General features: G+C 36.0%; 1 protein-coding gene across 1 annotated transcript in view; it reads left to right on the top strand.

The window, feature by feature from the left end:
- MLIP (muscular LMNA interacting protein) overlaps window positions 1-25,050 on the top strand; it is a 202,831-nt gene that overhangs the window by 160,910 nt on the left and 16,871 nt on the right. The window contains exons 10-11 of the mRNA XM_023222970.3: window positions 9,611-9,655; window positions 23,161-23,289. Coding sequence (XP_023078738.2) covers window positions 9,611-9,655; window positions 23,161-23,289 — 174 coding nt within the window. The remainder of the gene's footprint in view (window positions 1-9,610; window positions 9,656-23,160; window positions 23,290-25,050) is intronic.

Here is a 25,050-nt window from a genome sequence, read left to right as displayed (position 1 = left end):
TGTTATTGTACCTTTGAATAAACTTTCTACTCCTATCTCCTACCCTTGTTTCTTTCTCTACCTCATCTTCAAGGCCAATAACTCTTAGATTTGCCCTTTTGAAGCTATTTTTTAAATACTGAAAGTGTGTTTTTTATTCTTTTTTGTCTCCTCTGACTGTGCACATTTTCAAATTAGCTGCCTTCAAGCTCATTAATTCTTTCTTCTTCTTGGTCAGTTCTGCTATTAAAGGAATCTGATGCATTCTGCAGTATGTCAATTGCATTTTGCAACTCCAGTATTTCTGCTTGATTTTGTTTTAATTATTTCAATCTCTTTGTTAAATTTATCTAATGGAATTCTAAATTCCTTCTCTACGTTATCTTGAATTTCTTTGAGTTTTCTCAACACAGCTATTTTGAATTCTCTGTCTGAAAGGTCATATATCCCTGTTCTTCCATGATTGGTTTCCGGTGCCTTATTTAGTTTTTTTAATGAGGTTATGTTTTTCTGGATGATCTTGATGCTTGTGGATGTTTGTCAGTGTCTCAACATTGAAGAGTTAGGTATATTTTGTAGTCTAGACAGTTTGGGCTTGCTTATGCCTGTCTTTGAATTGTCAGGCAGAGACTTTTAGTTTATTCCCTTACTTTCCCCCAGAGAAATAAAGTCTCTCTTTCTGTACTGAGCTGCCTGGAACTGGGGGTGAGATGCATGCACCCCTGTGGCAAGTTCCCACAGGCCCTCTGCAGTTCCATGGATGCTGTCTGGGAGGCAGGGTTTAGAGTCAAAAACCTTAGAAATTTACCTGAAGTTCTATTTCTCTGAAGCTAAGCTAGCACTCAAGTCACAATACGAAGTTCTTTCTGTTTTTCCGTCCCCTTTCCACAGGCAGAGGAGCCTCTCCCTGTGGCCACCAGCACCACCAGCACATGGGCAGGGGTGGCAGTCTGCCAGGCCACCACTGATGTTCACTAAAAGCCCAAGGGCTCTTTAGTCAGCTTGTGGGAAATGCTTCCAGGCTGGGGACTCACTCTTCAGGGCAGTGGGCTCCCTTCCAGCCCAGGGCTGGTCCAGAAATGATGTCTAAGAGCCTATGCCTAGATTCAGGGACCCCAAGAGCCTGTTTGTTGCTCTACCTCCCTGTGGTCAAGCTGGTACCTAAGGTGCAAGACAAAGTTCCCTTTACTTTTCCCTATGCTTTTCTCAGACAGAAGGAGTCTGTCACTGTATCCACAACAACTGGGAATGTGATGGGTCACACCTGCAGTCAGCCCATCTCAGAGCCCAAGGCCCATGGTGTACTACCTGGGTATCACTGCTGGTTATTCAGTACCCAACAGCTCTTTAGTCAGCAAGTGATGAGTCCTGCCAGGACTAGTCTTTCCCTTCAAGGCAGTGGGTTCTCTTTTTGCCCAGGATATGCCTAGGAACATCATGAGCTAGAGCCTGTAATGGGGGCATCAGAGCTCTGCTTGGTACTCAATCCATCTGTGGATGAGATGATCTCCACTCTTTACTCTTCATTCTCCTCTCCTTAAGCAGAAGCAAGGAGTCACTTTTGTTGCTGCGAGCAGCACTGTGTGGAGTTGGGGAAGAAATAGCACATGAACTCCCTTGGCCATGCCAGTTGGTATCTCCCTAGGTCATGTGCCACCCTGGTCTACTGGCTCTGAACTCAGTGCAGTACTAGGAGTTGCCTAGGAATTGCAGTCCTTATTTCCTAGACTTTCAAGTTTGCCTAGAATCCCAGAGCACTTTTGCCCGTGGTGGTGAGCCTTGCCAAGAAAGTCAACTTCTAACTGCTGGGATGGGCAGTTCCTGTCTGGGTAGGCCTACTCCAAATGCTCTCTCCATCTGTGGGCACTGGCTGAGCCCAGCATAGTTTTGCTTTCTGCTATTAAAAGGCAGCACTGAGTTCAATGTAATGTCCCCCAGTTGCTGTGCTCTCCTTTTCCCAAGTGCACAGATTCTCTGTGCTGCATGGTCACTACTGGGGAGTTGGGGGGAAGGGTGGCATCAACAATTCAGTACTGTCTCTCCAACCCCCTTCAATGCCTCTTTCAGCAATATGAAGTTAAAACTAGGTATATGATTGCTCACCAGATTTGGTTCTTGAGAGGGTTGTTTTCTGTGTGTAGATAGCTGCTAAAATGTGGCATTCCTGTGGGAGGTAAGAACACTGTAAGTTTCTATTCTACCATCTTGCTCCAGCCCTCAGGGATGAATTATCTATTAAAATTCGATTTCATTCTATTTTCATTCTATGAACTTTGTAGAGGGAATTTTTTGTCTTTGCATTATATGTTACCTTCTAAATGTTTATTATTTTTTATTAACTACCAGTATAAATTTGTCACATTTATATAATTCAAAACCATAGTATGCTTTCTTAATAAAGAACAACCTCTGAAAATAGGGTAGTATTTGGTCCTATTACTAATGCATCAAAAACTCTTAGTTGGAATCACATTCTATTGATAACAACTTATTTTATAAATCCTCTCCATTTTATAAATTACTTTTAAGTGCAGAGGAAATATCTGAGATGGAGTAATTAAATATTAGATAGCATACAGGTAAGATCTCATTTTAATGAGCTTGAGAGACAGAAAAATATCATTACAATGGAAATATATTCCTTCCAAAATATCAGAATATATTGAAAAATGTGTCAAACTTTATTAATAATATTTTCCACTATATATACAGATATTCAAATCAAGGTCATCTCCAATTTCACCAGCTCACACACTCTTCTTGTTGCTATGCTTGGAAACGTTGCTATGCTGGAGTGTTTCAGAGGTGATGTGCAATAATGCAGTCATAGATCTTAAGACGAGAGGTGAATTAATCCAAATCAGTTCCAGATCTGCTTCGCTGTAGGATGAGGCCAGAGATTTGATGAGTTATAGGAAGAATTGGGAACAATTTAAGCAAGAAATTCCACTTGACTGATAATTACTTATTTCCTTTTCTAATTGTTCAGAAATATTTCTGCAGTATATGTATGTATGATAGGGTTAAGGAGGAAATGGAAGATAGTCTTCTGCATTCTGCTAGATGAGGAGGCAGAGAAGAGTGAATGAGACAACCTTCTGCCTTGTATCCTTTTCCTTGCCATTTTAGATTTCATCAAATGGGAAGGTGCCTTATTTCAGACAAACTTCCCCTTGATCTGATCTTTTATTTCCCTATTTGCACATATAAACTATGACTTTCACTGGTCACCTACGCCCACTTGTTCTGTCTACCAACTATGTTCATGACAAGTTAGAATCATCATTCCCTATCTTAAAGAATCAAACTTTAAAAAAATTTCTATATCTACTCCTTATATATATTAGATATTATGGGAGATATATTACTAACTTAGAAAATGGTCTTTAGTGAGATATTTAGACAGGGTAAATTCTTTTTTTCTTGAGACGGAGTTTCTCTCTGTTGCCAGGCTGGAGTACAGTGGCGCGATCTTGACTCACTGCAACCTCCGACTCTTAGACAGGGTAAGTTCTATAGATAGTAAGAATAAGCAGTTCAAAGTAAGAAAGGCACGATGTGTCATAATATATCAAATGGCCTTTGATATATTTTCGACATGGATTTTCAACATGGATTCATTTTTTTGAGTAGTGCCTTATGTACAAATAATAGGAACACTCTCTAGGTTAAGAGTAAAACAGTGTCTTTATCATTTTATAATTTTATATGTCCTCAATGTTAAGCTTAGCACTCAGTAATAACTAACTGCCCAATTCGTATTTTGAGTGTTGTCTTTCTGCTTAACCATACATTAGTCTTGACTGGTAGAAATAACGTAATTCAATTAGCATGTTATCACTGATTAGAGCTCTCTGAGCTTTGAGAAAGGAAGATTCAGGACAGTTAGAGCCAACAGAGAAAAAGGGAAAAGAAGCATCTTAATGGTATCAAATCTGACATTATATTCAGGTAGAAGGGACATGACTACTGAAAGGGAAAAAAGCATGCTAAAAGTAGAGTACCAGAATACAGAAAGAAAAGGCAATTGTTTGACACTTTTTATTGAATCCAGCTTGATTTTTCCCCCAGGCCCCCAAGATGGTGTCTGTTAGAGTGATGTCGACCAAAAGACACCTGTCACGAATGTGAAATGGTGCAGATTGCAAGGAATGAGAAATCTAGATGATGAATAAGGAGCTTGGCTGCTCTTTGTGTGCCTTTGACATCAAGTCTTTGGGAGATGAAAATGTTTCTCCAAAGCTGGCTTGGGACAAGTGGTGTCTTGTGTAGGAATTTATCTTTCAATGAATTTCAAATCCTTACCTTTACTTAGTCTCTAATTCTTTTAGTTTCCATATAACTTAATTCTTAAATTGATTTTTTGAAATAAAATTTATTTGCCTTCATTATTTTTTTGACTGTTCTGTTAGTTTTTTAAGTTTTTTTGTTTTTTGTTTTTAAGGATACAGTAATGGCTAAAGCCCATCTCTTTCTTTCTTTCATTATTTTTTCTTCTATGATTAAAACAATGTCAAAGGCTGAAGAATATAGATTATAAATTTTTATTTCACACAAGAGCCATTCTTATACTTACCTCAAATGTTACTCTTCCCAGTTAGTGTTAACCTGGAGAGATATGAATGACCAAAATTTTAACGTTGTTCAAATCCAATTCAAATTATTTTTAGGTATTTCAAATTTCTTCTCCACCTTTATTCAGGTGATGCAGGTGTTCAAATGTAGCAATCTTTTCCCATCACCTGCTTAGTTCACCACACAATCTCTCTTCACATTTTGGAAAATAATTGCTACAATATTAATGACATAATTATAGCTATAACTTCTAACAAACAGCATTAACCTGCATTAGACATGCACAGGGTGGCTTCTCAAAAGATTGGACGTAATTGGTTTCATTGAAAAAACTCGGTTACTTTAGTGATAAAACATATAAGTCACTATTCTTCCTCTTTGCTAAGGACAAATCTGTATTAGTATTATGCATATCCACTCCACTTCGTGGTTTGCATTTAATTTTGCACTTTCTCTGGGAAGTTTCTGATAGCAGTGATACGGAGTTCATAATACTGGATGAAATAAAAATGTCTGGGGGTGTCTAAAGCATCTTATTATTATGTCATGATTCCCAGTGAGGGAATTTGGGGAACTTACAGAGACTCGATAAAAAGATATTTAGATGTTTTCCTAATTTAATTAATATTTTTGAGCCTTTTCTCTCTTTTGCCTATGATAATAATTTGGTATTATTTAGTACAATATACTGAAAAATATTAGTAATACAAATTGTATGACTACTTTATTGTGAATATGTAACTTCTTTCCTGTAATGATTGAGGTAAAGATTTAACCATTTTTTTCAGTTATGATGCATTTAATTCAGCATATTTCACAGAAGCTATTCATTTAACTTAGGGGATCTATAGAGAATGCCTTCATTAGTGCACTAAGAAAAAATTGTTAAATGGTAAAAAACCTAATATTTTAGAAGAAATCATTATTATTACCTGTATTCGATTATGAGGTTTAATGAAACCTTAGGTGAACTGACAAAAACACCATGATGGATATTCTGAAGGGTGATTTTCCTAAACCTCAGTGCACACTAGCCTGGCCCACAGCAATTAGGTAAGGGGAGCACTTAGCCAAGATACCCTACTGCCACCAAGCAGCCAGGAATGGCAGCAAGCAGTGGCACCTGTAAGAATGGCATGAGTCAAAACGCAGAAAACAAACAACGTTAGACGCTGTGTACAAAGGGCCTCATGTGCCTCATCGTTTGGTGATTCCTACTTGTTGATAACATGGAACCATGAGGCTTTCAGTTTTCAGTTATTGTTGATCTCTCAGAGATTAAAGCAATGATACATCAAAATAAGCTCTGAAATATTTGCAATTTCAAAAATAGAAATATTTTAGGAACATAACTTATTGTACTTTAACCAAGCATATTTATAATTATTCATCTGTATGCTGACCGGTTCCTGTCGAAATGGAAGGTTAGGCTGCTATGAAAGTTTAGCCTCCCATGTAAATGCAGAAGTGCTTGATAAAACATAACTAATCCCTGGATGCCATAAATGAAGTGGGACTTCCAAGTTTGCATTAGTCCATTTTCATACTGCTATAAAGAACTACCTGAGACTGGGTAATTTATAAAGGAAAGAGGTTTAATTGACTCACAGTTCTTCATGGCTGGGGAAGCCTCAGGAAACTTACAATCATGGGAGAAAGCAAAGGAGAAGCAAGGACTTTCTTCACATGGTGGCAGGAGAGAGAAGTGTAGGCAAAGGGCAAAGAACCCCTTATAAAACCATCAGCTTTTGCGAGAACTCACTCTCCATCATGAGATTCGCATTGGGGAACTGCCCCCGTGATCCAATCACCTCCCACCAGTTCCTGCCCTCAACATGTGGGGATTATGCAGATTATAATTCAAGATAAGATTTGGGTGGGGACACAGAGCCTGACCATATCAAAGTTAGAATACTAAAAAGAACCTAAAGTTGTTGTAGAACGTGTGTACATCAGACCCTAGATGCCAGGACCCAGGAGCTTAGGTTGTAACTTTCACTGTGTAACAAGTTTGAGACATATGTGGGAATCTATTGCATAATTCTACAACCTACAAGGCCATATTGACTATGAAGCATGAAAGAGAAAAAAGATAATTTAAAAAATAACCCCTACTCTACATTCTTGGGTGATAAGAAAAAGTCACCCATGAGAAAATGGGACTCCAAACCTATGATAATGTGGGGATTATGTGATAATGTGGGGGATCTGCCACCTTGAGATATAGGAAAATCAGGATGAAGCAATAAAATGGTAACTGGTCCAGAACCTGTGCAATTCCTATGGCCCCGATGAGGGCAAAGGTACTGCAGGGATGGTTTCCCAACCAGGGCTTCTTGGATATCTAAAGAAATCCAAATTACCAAAATTACTCAAAAGAGAAAATTAAAAAGCACACAAAATAACTAAAGAACATCATGAGGGAGAGACATGAGGGAGAATCAGCAAATATAAGCAACATGGTATTTAATGAGGGGGGACTATAACAAATCTGGAAAACTATCATAGAAATATATTTAAAATGTTAAACGTTACAATGAGTTACAGATATTATAAGACAAGATTTGAAGAAGACCCAGGTAGACCTTCTAGAAGTGAAAAGTCAATTATTCAGACATTAATTTCAACTGTCATGTTAAACATACTAATATGCAGTTAAAGAAAAATAAGTTAACTGTCAGGCTTATATGCAAAAATCATCCAGAATACAGTATAAAGAGACAAAAATATAAAAACGAGTTTGAGATAAATGGGAGAGGATTTCAGAAGGCCCAAAATATAGTCATGTTTCACTTAACTGTGGAGAGATGGTCTGAAAAACACATCACTAGGTGATTTCATCATTACGTGAGCATCAAAGTGTATATACTGAGACCATCTTGGCCAACATGGTGAAACCCTGTCTCTACTAAAAAAAATACAAAAAATTAGCCAGGTTTGGTGGCACGTACCTGTAGTCCCAGCTATTCCGGAGGCTGAGGCAGGGGAACCACTTGAAACCGAGAGGCATAGATTGCAGTGAGCCAATTGTGCTGCTGCACTCCAGCCTGGTGACAGAGGGAGACTCCGTCTCAAATTTTAAAAAAAAGTATATAGATGAACCTAAATGGTATAGCCCACTACACACCTAGGCTATATGGTTTAGCATATTGCTGCTAGGCTACAAACCTATGCAGCACGTTACTGTATTGAATACTGTGGGCAATTGTAACACAATGGTATTTATATATCTAAACATAGAAAAGGCATGGTAAAAATACAGCGTAAAAGATAAAAAGTTGTGTATCTGTATAGTGCGCTTGCCATGAATAGGGTCTGCAGGACTGGAGGTTTCTCTGGGTGAATCAATGAGTTAGTGGTGACTGAATGTGAAGAACTAAGGTTATTATTGTACACTACTGTAGACAACACTGTACACTACATTAACTTTATGTTTTTTCTTTCTTCAACAATAAACCTTAGCTTACTGTAGATTTTTTACTTTATAAGCTTCTTAGTTTTTAAAACTTTTTGATTCTTTTGTAGCAACATGTGGCTTGAAACACAAATGCATTATACAGCTGTACAAAAATATTTTTTACACCCTTATTCTATAAATTTTTTCTATTTCAAATTTTTACTTTTTATTGATCATACTCTTCAAGCTTTTTTTGTTAAACACTAAGACACAAACATACACATTAGCTTAGGCCTACACAGAGTCAAGATCATTAAGACATTACTAGGTGACAGGAATAGTTTTAGCTCCATTATAATCTTATGGGAACCCTGTCATATATGAGGTCCATCATCAATTGAAACATCATTGTGTGGCACATTACTATATTTAATAGAAGCTCAATAACAAGAGATTAGATAAAATGGGAGAATGGCAGCATTTGAAGAGATAGTCATATAGGATTTTTCAGAAGATATGCATGCTGAGAATAAAGGAACATAACAAGACCCCCAAAAAACAATAAAAAGAAATCTATACCAAGGCACATCAGAGTGAAATTACAGAATGTCACGGAGATAAACTTTAAATGTTAACCAAATTTGAAGACAGTTGATCCTCCAAGTTATAACATTTAGGCCAACAAAAACAAAAGCCAGAGTCTGTGGCACAGCACCTGCAAAAGACAGAAATGCTATTACCACTATTACCCTGGAATTGTGTGATCAGCTGGACTCTCACTTAAGAAGGAGAACATGATAAAAAACATTTTCAGACAACATCCAAGACAGTAAGATCTGAAAACACCACCAAAACCTTTACTTTAGTAAGAAGGAAACTAGGGAGCAGGGGGAAATGGGAAGTTACTAATCAACATGAAGTTTCAGTTAAATAAGATAAATAAGTTCTAGAGATCTGCCATATGACATTGCACCTACAGCCAACAATACTGTATTGTGCACTTACACACTTGTTCAGACTACAGATTTCATGTTAAATGTTCTTATGACAATGAGATAACATTTTTAAAAATGAAAGAAACTAAATCCAGATGAAAGGGTTGAAATACAGGAGGCAATGACAAAGAAACAATATTAATCTGCTCTTTAAACAGTTCTAAAAACCAAGTCATTTTTATTCTCAAATCATAAAAACTTTGTTATGCTTTACTTTTTATATAACAATACTTTCAAGAAATATATGTTATTTGTTTCAATTTGCTTTAAATAAATAGAAATAGCAATGATGCTGGTATGTTTGATTAAAATGTGAAGTATACAAAGAATGAAATGTTATATAACCTTGAAGAATTTTTGATGTCATGTTATAGTGCTTATGTTAAGAAAATGAGAAGGAAAAGCAGCATATAAACATCATATTCACTATTATGTGGGCTGAATAAAAATACATAGGACAATTATTTATGGCAATATACCAAAAATATTAAAAATCATTTCTTTGGTGGTATAATGATATTTTTCCTTTTCCTTTATACTTTTCAAAATCTTATCATGGACATAAAATTCTTTAATACTGAACAAACTTCAAAATACTTAAACACATAAATATTTTAATAAATTATGAGTTTCACTAAATAAACACCATATTTATGTTTTGCAGGCAAATCTCTCCTCACCATCTTCTACAGTATCTGAGAGTCAGCTGGTATGTATCTTCTAAGTCACAGATCTACTTCTGCAAATTCTGATCTCTCAAGAGAGCTTTACTTGAGTAAAAGTGAAAAAAAGAATACATTTACTACATATATTTTTATTCACTTATTTGTCTAATAAAATTTTACCGATACTTTCCAAAAGCTCCATGGTGGTTGTTTTGCAGGTGACAAACATATGTAAAACTATACATATACTTTACTTGCTAGTAACTTATATCCAAGTAGAGGCATTAGAAGAGATTGTGAGGTCAGGTGAAAGATGTCATTAGAATTTAAAGAAGAGAGCTCACTCTTTAAAGGAAAAGATCCAAAAAGAGTTTAAGGAGAAGGTCATGATTGAGTAGGATTGTTTTTGGATTTAAGAAATAGATATTTCACACAGAAGAATTAGCATGCAAATGGCCTAGATCAGTGCTGAGCAATAGAAATACAACATGAATGACAAATGTAAGCCACATATGTAATTTAAAACTTCTAGTAGCCACATTAAAAAAGTAAAATGGAACGAGTAATGTTAATTTTCATAAAATATTTTACTTAATGTTATATAAATATCATTTCAATGAATAAACAGTATAAAAATCGAGATGTTTTTACATTACTGTTTTGGGGAAGAGTCTTTGAACTATTACATAATTTACATTTACAGCAAATCTCAATTCTGCCTAGTTATAAGAGCTCAAGAGTGGGGCTAGTGACTACATTGGGCAGCACAGATCCGGACTCTAGAATCTGTTATTTGAAGATAAAATTTGATTAAATGGGAGAATTGTTTTCTCTTATAGCATTTTGTTTTTCTTATTCTTACAGTGGTTAACAAATTGAAGTCATGAAATAAATTTCCTATATATCACTGGTCAAAGATTTTCTTAATATCTTTGGATGTTTATTGTCTAAAACTGTAAATTCCTGAATAATAGATATCTTCACTAAAATTAATGGAATTTTCTAGTAAAACAGTTTGAAACATTAACTGATATTCCTCTTTTAAAGAAATTGTTTTGGTGTCCTGTAGCCACAGCCAGCAAATCGTCCTGTCATTATTATGCCAATAAAAATAATTACAATATATTTATTTGTAATACTGAGAAATCATAAAAAGCATTGGTTGACTTTTAAAATAGCCTGATTCAATCAATCCCATTGGGTATACTGCTGTTTATACATATAGTGTGTATATGGCATGTGTTTGAATGTGTGTGTGCATTAGTTTCAGTTGGTTTAGAACACTGGGGGGCAGGGGGCAATATAGTATACTTGAAAGAATCTGGGATGAGTATCAGAAGACCCACCTTATACTTCCTGCTCTGACATTAACTAGCTGGCTGACAGTGGGTAAGCAAAAGTCTGGGAGTCTGGATTTCAATTTCTTAATTGAACAGTGAGAGCATTCTATTGCAAACTTTCCAAGCCCTTCCAGGGCTGTGAATTGATGGTTACTAACATAGTGAAGTTGAAGGAGTTGCCATGGAAACAAGCACTGCAATAACATAATGAGGTTGAATGACTTCCCACTTTATATATGGAAATATTACTATAATTATTTTAATATTTAAAATGATATATTTGCTTATTTAGAGTAATTATGGAAATAAAGAATGTCTTACACATTGTCATATATAGTTTCACTCAGTATAGTATATAAAATACAGATTTTAGATGTTGGTGGACTATATATACATGCGTAAGTGTGTATTTTACATACATATAAGTTCTTGGTTTAATACTTTAAGAAATTATTTCAAAGTGGCAAATATATATATATACACATACATGTATATATATATGATGATTTTATAAAATGAGATATAGTAAAACAACTCTTTGTGAATGTAATTAAAACACACTTACTTTTTGCCCAATAAAATAATCCTGTTGTTTGTTTTCTCTAGGGGCAAAACTACAAAGCATTGCTTTGAATGACTTTTATAATAATTTTCTTTCATTTACTTAAGTCTTTTTCTCTAAGGCATTCAAGGCATTTCTTAACCAAGTTTTAAATTAAGTTTTAATCTCAAAATGCCCTTGAGATATAGGTAGGTTTGTGAAGGGATTATTATCAAGCAAGCATATCATATTAAAAAAATGAACATGTCTCGTACTGATATAATTATTTAATTCAATAACTTTGGTTTCTATTTCATGACATTAACCCTGTGTTTATATTAATACTACCTGAGAGTGGAATAAATAGTGGAAAATGATTGTATGTAAGACATGTTACAGGGCATGTACTTCACTAAGGGTTTAGAATATTTTTACACTTAAGTAACACTATAAAGTTATAATTTTTTCATTTTTATGAATGAATTTTCAATATTTGCCATCATGAACTCTTTCAGTTCTGAATAATATGAGTAAATAAGAATGCCTTTGATAAACAAAACTTTGAGATATATATTTATATTTTTATATATGTATGTGTTTATAATATACATACACATATAGATGACATATGAGGTAATTCTGATTGTTTATATCTACACATCTTTGTTTATATGAGTAAATATGTATGCATATATAACACATAAAAACAAAGTTATTGGAAATATATGATATTTTATAGTTAAATTATATAAACAAATATTTGTTTGGTGTAAAACCAACAGTAAATAGTTAAAATTGACTCCTATTTTAGGAGGTAAATGTAGTACATGTGTTGAAGAGAAAATATATGACAAATTGCTATGGTACCACAAGCTTAATGCAATTCTCAAATTGCTTTTGAGATTTAACTTTTTAAAGATATATCATTTTTTCATGCTTTCAAATTTTTAACTTGGCTGATTTGTTTGCTTGCTTTTATTGCAAGTGTACCAATTCAGAATTCAAAGGGAAAGAAGAAATAGAGCCATGACCCTTACTCTTAAAATATTTCCGTTGTTTACTCTGGAAGCCAAATGATTTAGAGTTGGGCTTGGGAGACTGTTTTGGAAGCCCATGTGAAGCTAGTTCACCAGTCTTAGCTTCTCCTATTAAACTGCACTGCAGTTGATCAGAACTGGAAAGGAAATTAGAGATGAAAATATCAGAAATTCCCACCTATTCACTGGAGATTGGAATAATGACTCTGTCAACCTGAAAAGATTATTGTAAGGCTCACATATCATAAAATGTGGAGTCGTCAGTATACTCCTATAGACAGGGAGAGGTTATTTTTGCACATAAAATCTGTGAAATGATGAAGAGATAATATGTGCAGCCATTTTTGCAGAAAAAGAGACAGAGGCTTACGGAGTTAAATAGATTATCTAGGATCACCAGCATCAGTGTTCATCCTTGCTTTGTGTAGCTTAAGAAAAGGAATTGTTATTATTGATTTTAGATAATTCAAGGAAAATAAGAAAGGATGAATTAAGGAGTTTGGAAACAGGGCCTCTATGGAAGGATTACTTTCACTGGGTACCTCCTGTGTCTGACTCTGCCTAGTGTTTTTGCACTGCCTGGAAAATGTGAGTACTTACTGAAGAGGAGACTGGGTAGGGTCAGTTAGAGTACTGAAGTTTTCACAGCTGTGAATTGTGCTTCCTGTAGCATATTAAAAGGAGCAAAAGGAAAGGAAATATCTAGGATCTAGGTTAAACCTTTACAAAGCTTTCCTAGCTGTTGAGCTGAATCATCACAAAGATATTAACAAAGGCCAGCAGGGTCTTTTTCCCTGCATAAGATAACACACAAGTTAGGCTCCCCAAGGTAGGTAAACCCTGGTCTTCTTTGGCAGTAGGGGAGCCTGGTTTAGATGATATTTGCCTTTTGCTTTTGAAATTTCATGCCGTTACAAAATGTTCACTGTTGTCCAGGATGGAATACTTAATCTAGAGAGCACAAAACAACAGATTTTAAAAATAAGTCACCTGGCTATATACAGGTAAAAGCAAGATGCTATTTACTGGAACACTATTAAGAAGAGTGCTTAAACTTGCAAATACTTTGTTCCTAGTTCTGAATGCCAGCTGATGCGTCCAGCTTTAGTGGTGCGTGACTCATCTTTCTGAGGGCCCTTAAGGCCTCTGTTGTTCAGAAAATGTAGCCCCGAAAGCTTTTATGTAGAACCGATGTCTCCTTCAAGCTCAAAGACAGTTTCTCCTTGACCAGTTTTTCCTTGACATAACATACTTAAGTGCCACAGCATTTATCAGGTACGCCCCCTCAGGTTTGAGTCATGCTATTATCTTTTATTTAGCCATTGAAATATTTCAGTCTGGCCAATCTGTATTGTGTATATTCCATGAAATACTTCTTGAGCCGTGAGACGCAGCCTATAATTATTGAGGTCTTATGTATGTTTATTTTTATAAAACTATTGTAATCATTATAAAACATTTTTTGGAGGAACACATCAAGTAGGTACTTTTGTGAATAGTCTAGGTCATTTAGAATCAACATGCCATATTTATAAGTGCAAAGTATATATTCTGTTTTTCCTTTCAAATGTATTTTATGCTGTTTTTTCTTTACCAAGTTTTGTCATACATATTATCTCATTAGGTTCTCATAATCACCTTTGAGTTAGTATGGCAGGAATTGTTATTTCCATTATTCCGATGAAAAAACTGAAGTTTAAATATCTAGAATGCCATGTCAATAGTTGCTTGGTAATAAGTGGTATAAAAATCTCTTTTGCTTTTTCCAATCTTGGGAGCTTTACCCTATGCCATAGTGTTTTGAGATTTAGGATATTTGTTTAAGGGGAAAACATAGCTTAAGTATTTGCTTCAAGTATATAATAATGTTTGTTTAAAACAAGAATTAGAGTCTATAAACATGTATTATCTGAATAAGTAAATCAGGTAAATAATTTAGAGAATATTGCTTATGTCCACAATTTTGCCTGGTAGAATGTATTGAGTTTGCACAAAGTATTTTGCCATGGAAATTCTAAAGGCAAAGAAAAAAGCACTGGAGAATGAAGACAAAACTGCAGCAAATGGGTCAAAAACAACCATGGCACTTTCACAAACTCTTTGAGTCCATCGAATTAGTAAAATTTCCAGCCAGACTCACAGAATTTGCTGTATGTTGTTTTGTTACTTTCTTGCAGTTTTGTTACATATCTTATCTCTCCAGAAAGATCAAAATAAACTCTTGAAAGCTGGCACCTTATCCATTATTTCTTTTTTTTCTTTATCACACCACCCTAGAGCTTATTTCTATAGTCAAAGGCAATTAAAAAACATCAGTCCATTAGTATTAGTTGAAGTTATTAATTTAAGAAAGATTTTGCTGGCCAGGTGCGGTGGCCCATGCCTGTAGTCCCAGCCCTTTGGGAGGCCGAGGCGGGTGGATCACAAGGTCAGGAGATCGAGACCATCCTGGCTAACATGGTGAAACCCCGTCTCTACTAAAAATACAAAAAAAATTAGCCGGGTGTGGTGGTGGGCGCCTGTAGTCCCAGCTACTCTGGAGGCTGAGGCAGGAGAATGGCGTGAACTTGGGAGGCGAAGCTTGCAGTGACTCGAGATCACCTAGGAGACAGGGCGAGACTCTCTCCAAAAAAGAAAGATTTCGCTGTAAAACCCCGTTATTTAAAAATACTGGTAATCGATTCTCTAGGTCAGTGCTGGTAGTTAATCTTCACCTTTGGTATCTAGCCCAGAGGCTGTACTAACTTGCTGTCATAGAATTCTGATTGTAAGTTCCAAAGGATGGAAATAGTATCTGTTTATATAGTGCCCCAAGTGACAGTGTTAAAGTATGAGTGTATACTTGATAGATTATAAACACAAATCAATAGCAGGCTTAGATGAGTGTCTTATAGCCCATTAAAACCTGCCACTGGGCTTCAGGGAACCCATATACTCCCTTGAATTTTTTCTGTCCTCAAGACTAATGTTAGCATCACATACAATATCCTCTTCTCCTCCCCACCCTCCACTCTTGAATTCTCTAAAAAAGATGACATCGTTGTCTTTTGGTATTAAGAGTTTTATTGCATATTACCATGAATAGAGGGAGAAAAACAATAATTTCTTTTTTTTTTTTTTTTTTTTTTTTTAGTTTGGGGGGAAATTTTTTTTTTTTTTTTTTTTTTTTTTTTTTTTTTTGTAGTTTGGGAGACACTTTATTTTTTTTTATTTTTTTTTATTATACTTTAAGTTCTAGGGTACATGTGCATAACGTGCAGGTTTGTTACATATGTATACATGTGCCATGTTGGTGTGCTGCACCCATCAACTCGTCAGCACCCATCAATTCATCATTTATATCAGGTATAACTCCCCAGTGCAATCCCTCCCCCCTCCCCCCTCCCCATGATAGGCCCCAGTGTGTGATGTTCCCCTTCCCGAGTCCAAGTGAGCTCATTGTTCAGATCCCACCTATGAGTGAGAACATGCGGTGTTTGGTTTTCTGTTCTTGTGATAGTTTGCTAAGAATGATGGTTTCCAGCTGCATCCATGTCCCTACAAAGGACGCAAACTCATCCTTTTTTATGGCTGCATAGTATTCCATGGTGTATATGTGCCACATTTTCTTAATCCAGTCTGTCACTGGTGGACATTTGGGTTGATTCCAAGTCTTTGCTATTGTGAATAGTGCCGCAATAAACATACGTGTGCATGTGTCTTTGTAGTAGCATGATTTATAATCCTTTGGGTATATACCCAGTAGTGGGATGGCTGGGTCATATGGTACATCTAGTTCTAGATCCTTGAGGAATCGCCATACTGTTTTCCATAATGGTTGAACTAGTTTACAATCCCACCAACAGTGTAAAAGTGTTCCTATTTCTCCACATCCTCTCCAACACCTGTTGTTTCCTGATTTTTTAATGATTGCCATTCTAACTGGTGTGAGATGGTATCTCATTGTGGTTTTGATTTGCATTTCTCTGATGGCGAGTGATGCTGAGCATTTTTTCATGTGTCTGTTGGCTGTATGAATGTCTTCTTTTGAGAAATGTCTGTTCATATCCTTTCCCCACTTTTTGATGGGTTTGTTTGTTTTTTTCTTGTATATTTGTTTGAGTTCTTTGTAGAGTCTGGAAGTTAGCCCTTTGTCAGATGAGTAGATTGCAAAAATTTTCTCCCATTCTGTAGGTTGTCTGTTCACGCTGATGGTAGTTTCTTTTGCTGTGCAGAAGCTCTTTAGTTTAATGAGATCCCATTTGTCAATTTTGGCTTTTGCTGCCGTTGCTTTTGGTGTTTTAGACATGAAGTCCTTGCCCATGCCTATGTCCTGAATGGTACTACCTAGATTTTCTTCTAGGGTTTTTATGGTATTAGGTCTAACATTTAAGTCTCTAATCCATCTTGAATTAATCTTCGTATAAGGAGTAAGGAAAGGATCCAGTTTCAGCTTTCTACTTATGGCTAGCCAATTTTCCCAGAACCATTTATTAAATAGGGAATCCTTTCCCCATTTCTTGGAAAAACAATAATTTCTTTTAAATGAAGAAGATTAAAATCTTGTAAAGTCCCTAAAGTGGACTCTTTCCTTGACTTTCTGTAGTTGATAACTTTAGCTTTCTACTCTTTCTCCTGAGGGTGGAACTCACCAACCCACTTTCCTTCTTCTCATCGTCTATTGGAAAAATGCCATATGGCTCTTCTATCCCTCAAAGTCCCCTCTTTGTGAATTATATTGTGCTCAAAAAGTTAGCCAATTCAGGAAAAATAATGGATGACCTGAAGGAGTCAGTCAGCACCACTTTTTAAAAAAATTTATTTTAAGTTCCAGGGTACATGTGCATGATGTGCAGGTTTGTTACATAGGTAAAAATGTGCCATCATGATTTGCTGCACCTATCAAACCATCACTTATATATTAAGCCCAGAGTGAATTAGCATTTTTTCATGATGCTTTCCCTCCCTGCCCACAACAGGCCCCAGTGTGTTGTTCCCTAGCATGTGTTCATGTGTTCTCTTTGTTCAGCTCCCACTTATGGTGAGAACATGCAGTATTTGGTTTTCTCTTCCTGTGTTAGTTGGATGAAGATAATGGCTTCCAGCTCCATTCATGTCCCTGCAAATTACTCATTCCTTCTTATGGCTTCATAGTATTCCATGGTATATATGTACCACATTTTCTTCATTTGATCTATCGTTGATGGGCATTTGGGTTGATTCCACATCTTTGCTATTGAATCAGCACCTCTTATTGACTCCATATTGAATTATAGTGAACACACTGAGCTTCTGCCTGTCAATTAACTTATTCATTCTGTAAGTTTTTATTGAGCACCAACCAGGTACAGGCACCATTCTAGATGTTAGAGATATAAGAGTGAATAAACCAAAGATCTCTGGTTTCACAGAACTTACATTCTAGTGGAGAAAGAAAAACAATAAACACAAACAGATGTCAGGTAGTGATAACTGCTGTGGAGAAAATAAAGCAGGTAAGAGAGATGGAGATTGCTATTTTATATGGCGCATTAAAAAGATATGTCTGACAAGGTGATGTTTAAACTGAAAAAGAAGGAATGAGGGAGTTCCAGACAAGGGAAGAGCAAATACAAACTCCTGGAGGAGGCAGTATCATAGTTTATAAACTAGAGTAGAAAGAGTGAAGGGGTGGAAGGGACAGTACTGGGAAATAAGACTGGAAAAAGAGAGGCTGGTTAGGGATATGAAAGATCAGGTCATACAGCACCCTTATGGGCATTGCTTTGTAGGCGCTACAAGGGCTTTGAACTTTACTCTCAGTAAAAAGGTAAGGCATTAGAGAGATTTCAGAGCAGAGTTGACATGACTTGATGTAGAATTGATGGACATCATATAGGAGATGAGTGACATGACTCAACTTACACTGTGGTTATCTTGTGATTTCCTCAACTGGATTGTGAGCCTCTGAAAACAGGGGATATATCTTATTTATCTTTATAGACACTATAGTTCCTGACATAGACTAGATCTTAATTGGCAAAATGTCTCCAGTGAACATCTGGTAGAGGTGTGCTTCAGAGTTGCAAAACAGTTATTTTGTCTTTCAGGCACTTCAAAAATGTCTATACCCAGTGTAAATCAATTTTCAGTATATTCATGAATTGATATTTTCGATTTGGAGAATCTTCTCATTTTTCTTCTTGTGCCCTTTGTGCTGGCTATGAGAGTCATTACCTTTTTTATTTTTCCACATAGGCTGGAAAGAAAATTACAAAACTGCTTTATCTGGCATCATTAGAGGGTCATTTGTGTCTATCAGTCATGAGTCTGACTATTCTATGGATTCTATAGTAGATAAAAATGAAAGAAGGGCCTCTTAAGGCTAGTTTAGTTGTAATATTGCTGAACAATGACAATCTAACAGTAGTTCAGTTTTATAGACTCTCCAAACTTGATAAATCTAATTTCCTCTGTGTTTGTTTGGACACAGATATAACAAATTAGATTGTTCGGAATTAGAGAAGTTGTCCAGGAGAACCTTTACTTGAAGTCCAAAGTTATCAGCAAAGATCACTACATGCAAAGATGCAATATAGATTAGGAATTAATACAGCATAGTCTGTTTTAAAGCCCCTCCTTCAGTCTGGAGACAGAAGACAAGGCCAAATGGATGTCTCTGGAATGATAGACTAAGAAAGATCTATCTCTACATGAGTAGCATATTTTAATGTATTGAGTTCAAGTCTAGTGTCTTTCAACTTTTAATGTGTACATGAATTGCTTAGGGATTTGTAAAAATGCAGATTCAGATTCAGTAGGTTTAGGTCGAGCACTGAGCTTTGGCATTCATAACAGGTTCTCAGATGTTGCTGATACTGGTTTACAGCCTTCATTCTAAGGGTCAAAGTGCTAGCAGACAATGTCTTAATTGGATAGAACATTAGTTAACTTTTTGTTACAAATGTAGATTGCATCACAATTTGACATTGTGAAACAAGGTATGAGGAATAATCGAGGGGAAGTTAACTAATATTCCAAGAGAGACTTATGTGTGATGACAACAGTGCCAGTTGCTTCACATATGCTGTTTTATAGACTTTCTAAGTGGCACTTTGAGACCCTTGTTTGGATGATGGATTTGAATATGCAGAAATAAGCCTTTTGCTGTAACTCTGTGTAGTATAATTCCTGAGGGGTCAGAAAGGTAAGTAATAAAATGTGTCATTACCCATTATTAAAGGACATAGTCATGTATTAGAATTACAACTCTTCAACAGAAGTTCTACACAGGTTGAATGGCTTTTCCAAGGTAATACAGTTTATTAACAACATTGCAAAAACTAAAATCTATGTCCATGTTGCTCTCCTTCTACAGTATTATGCTACTTCATGAGAGTCAATTTTTAACCAAATCCAGAGACACAGTGGAAATTTGATGTCTTGGCCATGCAAATTATGGAGTATTTTAGGAGGTGGTGAAGAGGTGTGTGTGTCTGTGTGTATGTGTGTGTGTATGTGAAGAGAGTGGATGTGTGGATGTGTGGATATGTATAGTCACCAGGAACTGAAAACATTAGAAAACATTAGGTCCTAAATGTTCTGAGAGTATTTAGGATGGCTGACGAAAACAAAGTAAAATGGCACAGAATGAGTTAACAATGGCCAAAATCAAGGATGAGACAGTTGACAGTGGAAATAAAACAGAGAAACAATATATTTTAAAGGCATAAAAAATATAAAAATTACAGGAGCTTTGTTGTTGATTAGACAGGATAAGTTACAGAGAGGTGGATATTTAATAATGATTTCAAGCTTCTATCTAGTCTATGATGTTGCTCTTCCTCCCTGGAACGGGCATAGATGTGATAAACATCACGGGCATGATGATCGGACCAAACATGGATTTAAACCTTAACTTCGCATGTTAACTGCATGACTTTGGCATCTGACTTATTACTTTTAAATCCCCCACAGAATTTATAAGAAATTGATGAGATGATCTATCTAAAATATTGAGTTCAGTTTTTGATTCTATATTGATAGAATATAAAACCTGTGTCTACGAGACAATGATAGTGTCATTAGCTGCAATGGGTCCTCAAGGATTTTGAAGCTAGTTTTGAAGCACATGAAAAAGCATGAAGAAGGTGCAGAGGCTACCATGCAGATGACTTGTTAGTATACCAAGGTCTGTGGAGAGTGCATGAGGTTCAGAATTGGGACACTAAGGTTAGATTTTTAACTGGACCAACACTGAGAGATGGCTGGGTTTGAAAGGTATGATTAAAGATTATAGGATGAGAAGTATGAACAATATCAAAGGCAAACTACGTGTAGTCATCTTTTGCCTAGAGTTGGCTTCCATATCTATGAAGTATTGGTTACTGGGTAACAATAAATTAAGGCTGTAGCAGCAAAGAACATGACTAAAGAAAAAGGGAATATATACAATGTAAAAATCAGGGAAACCATATGAAGACCAAGTAAGTAAACAGAATGAGGAAGACTCAGAGTCTTCACATAGTCCAAACCTGGGAACACAGGGTCCAAGAAAAGAACATGTGGAAAATCTGATAGAGTGGAGGAAATGGAGGAAAAATCATTGTCTAATTGTCAGAGACAACCATCAAATCCAGGAAACTCATAAGAACTAAAGAGCATAAAAACTGGTAGAGAAGAAAATATGAAGCATCAGTAATAGACTCTGATACTGAATGTATCTGATATCCAACTAAGCAGAAGAGTCTGTCTTCTGATGTCACCCTGGAAAGGACTGATCCCAAGACAGATGATCTGAGTGGAAGGCTCTAGGCCAGGATAACCCCAAACATCTGCCTGCTTGCAATAAAGGGACCCAGGCAGTCATGTTTCTCTGGCAGAGATTATCCTGCCATCTGAAGTGCTCCTGGTTAGATTTCTTCTCCCTGGTTTCATCTTTCTGCATAGTGACATCAAGCTTAACCCCTAAAGTACCATATTGGTTTTAGAGCCTTGTAGCCCTGAGTCCTGGAGTTGCATTTATTTTCTGCCTCACAAGGGAGTAGAAGAGAAGGAGAAAGTGCAGGAATAGGAGAAGAAAGAAGAAATGAAGCAAGAAGTCAAATAAAAAAAGAGACAGAGGTGTGGACAACTTTGGATCATGGCCCAGGTATCAGGCATCTCTGTAATTATAGGTGGCTATAGAAATAGGGAACTGCCTGGACCTTTTTTTTTTTTTTGGCAGCGCTTAATGGAGGAATATTGTTCTCATGTGTATAATCTATGGCATCACTTCATGCACAATTGGATGTTACTTGTTCATTCTTCCCCTTGAGAAAAATCAGAGTTTCTTAAGTGGGAGATATTTCTCAGTCTGGGGAAGATAGAGACTTGTTTCAATCTGTATTTCCCCAGTTGTCATAATACATGAAAGACCAAATATCTGTTGAATAAAGTATTTCAGAGCGACGTTTATTCAAGACTCAAAATATATCAGGTGCTTTATAGAGCAGAGAGATAGATGTAGTGCCTTAAGGCTTAACTTGTGAGCATCAGAATTGACTGAAAAGAGCTAATTTACCATTTTCCAAAAGGAAATGGGGTTGAGAAGAATGATTGCAGCAAAGTGCTTAAACAGAAAGAGCATCACAGCATTTTATTAAATTATTGTTTGGGATGTTTCTGCAAACAAAACATTTGACGGGGTAACAAGATTTTGGTGTTTGTGAAACATCAGTTTGAAATTACCCCAAAGTAGAGTTCTCCCCCATCTCTCTTTGTCAAATCGACACTAGGTACAAGCTTAAGAATCTCGAGTGACTGATGTATTAGCTAAAATTCTTTTGATTGCAAGTTACAGAAGTAAAGTTGAGTTAAATAAAAAGGTGTGTGTGGAGGGAATCTAGTGTAAAAGAAAAGGAAAGAACCTCAGGACAGGAAATTCATGTAGACCCCTGTAATGTTTGGGGAGTAAATTCTGGAAAGCCCTCTGGTGTCTCTCCTTTCTGGGCTGCCCCTCCATGCACTTTGCTCTAGCCTTCTTGATCTCAGCATATTTGCCTTTTAGGTTGTGTTAAGGCTTTCCTGTAGCTTCTACATGACATACTTTAATTTCAGTCTCCCACAGTTATTGCAGAGCAGTTTAAATCCCTGTTCCATGTTATTGGGAGAGACAATCTCTTTGCCACCCATTCTCCACTCTTTTAGGTCAGAAAGCCAGCCCAGTTTATAATATGAACATGGCATCTGGGGGCCCAGCTTTGTAGATTTTGGGGCATGGAGGTTGAGCAGTTTCCAGAAACAGAAAGTTGTCATGGGCTTGGTGGATATACCAAAGTCATCTATACTATCATGCCCAGAATGCTGCCTGACACAGAGAAGACTCTCAATAAATATTTAGCAAATGAAATATTTGTTGACCAAATGCACCAGCAAGGGTAGAACATGTTTGCATTTCGAATGTTACAAGAGTAGATCTTTATGAACTGATTGCTGTTATAGTTAAGTTTTAACTAAACTTATATTAAGTAAAATCATTTGACTTCAGGCTGTTTTTATGCATTTGTGAAATCATTTTAAAATAAAAAAAAATTTTCTGTGAGAACAGCATTGAATGACTTAACAATACACATCTTTGTTCATTTTAATAGTTTTTTTCTTGTTTTTTAAATATTTATTTGACATTCATGAAGACTAAGCCTGGAGTAATTCGCCCAGTACCTGTAAAATCCAGAATATTACTGAAACAAGAGGAGGAAGTCTATGAACCCAACCCTTTCAGTAAATACTTGGAAGATAACAGTGACCTCTTTTCTGAACAGGTGAGCGTACACAAGAGAAAATGTTTGCTATTTTGATAAATGACTATATAAAATAAAGATGTCTCCATGAATATAGTATGTGTAAGAATATGTTCATTTGATTGGAATATATTTGGTAATGAAAATGCTTGCATAGTAAGTAGAAGTTCCTAAATATTTTGAAGCATTTTAATTTTTTTTTTTTCCTAAAACTTATCTATTTAGTGCTGGTATTGTTTTGGGGACCAAGATGTTACTCTCTATAAAGACATCATGAAATCACTGATTGGATGGGTCATATAGGTGTGGCATTCTTATTTCTAAAATCCTGCTTCCAGCTGGGTACAGTGGCTCATGTCTATAATCCCAGCACTTTGGGAAGCCAAGACAGGAGTATTGCTTGACCCCAGGAGTTTGAGACAAGCCTGGGCAACATGGTAAAATCCCATCTCTACAACTAATTAAAAAAAAAAAAAAAAGCTGGGTATGGTGGCATGTGCCTGTGGTCCCAGCTGCTTGGCAGGCTGAAGTGGAAGAATTGTTGGAGCCCAGGAGGTCGAGGCTTCAGTGAGCAAGTGTTCATGTCACCGCACTCCAGCCTGGGTGACAGAACAAGACCCTGTCTCAAAAAATAAAATGAAATCTTGCTTCTTTTTGAAGAGATGGAATATTTTAGATTTGATATATTAAAGTTGACAAAAGTCCTGTTTAGATTCATATTAACAAAGAGACGATGCAGTCTCCCAGATTGGGCAGTAATAGTAACAGAATCAGGGCTCAAGTCATGCTTAGGATTTGTTGTTCATTTTGTTTATGTTTGAAAAGTCTATACTAGATTCCCCTTATATATTATATATGTTGAAGGAAGTATAATGGAGAATTGTCAATGGTGCTTTATACTTGTGAAAAATATGAAAATATACATTTATGCAATATAAAACTTCATAATGAATAGCAGAGATTTTAAATCTTTATTTGTTATATTAAAATGCAGAAAATAGTATGGGCTATATATTTTATTGAGAGATTGAAATATGAAATTAATAAGCAATGTAAGATGTTCAAAAAACTTTCTGAATACAGTCAGGACATGTAAGATCATCATATTTTATAATCCATAATAAAATAGATTTATAGAGGAATATAAAGTGTTATGCTCTTTTAAACTTTTAGTTTGAAAATGATAACTAACAATATTCTTGAAAATATAAACTATATTTAAATTTATATTTATAAAACATAAAGAATCTCTTATCTGACGTGTTAGCTCTGTGACCCTGGGCAAGTGGTTTCATCTATTTAGGCCCCAGTTTCTTTCTTTCCTTCTTTCTTTTTTCTTTCTTTCTCTCTCTTTCTTCCTTCCTTCCTTCCTTTCCTTCTTTCTTTCTTTTCTTTTCTTTCTTTCTTTCTTTCTTTCTTTCTTTCTTTCTTTCTTTCCTTCCTTCTTTCTTTTTTCTTTCTTTCTCTCTCTTTCTTCCTTCCTTCCTTTCTTCCTTCCTTCCTTCCTTCCTTCCTTCCTTCCTTCCTTCCTTCCTTCCTTCCTTCCTTCCTTCCTTCCTTCCTTTCTTTCTTTCTTTCTTTCTTTCTTTCTTTCTTTCTTTCTTTCTTTCTTTCTCTTTCTTTCTTTCTTTCTTTCTTTCTTTCTTTCTTTCTTTCTTTCTTTCTTTCTTTCTTTCTTTCTTTCTCTCTCTCTCTCTCTTTCTTTCCCTCCCCCCTTCCTTCCTTCCTCTCTCTCTCTTTCTTTCTCTTTCTTTCTTCCTTCCTTCCTTCCTTCCTTCCTTC

The sequence above is a fragment of the Piliocolobus tephrosceles genome, chromosome 5 (assembly GCF_002776525.5).
Source record: "Piliocolobus tephrosceles isolate RC106 chromosome 5, ASM277652v3, whole genome shotgun sequence".
NCBI lineage: Eukaryota > Metazoa > Chordata > Mammalia > Primates > Cercopithecidae > Piliocolobus > Piliocolobus tephrosceles.
Note: the sequence above shows the minus strand (reverse complement) of the source record. Positions and strands in the feature narration are given on the sequence as shown.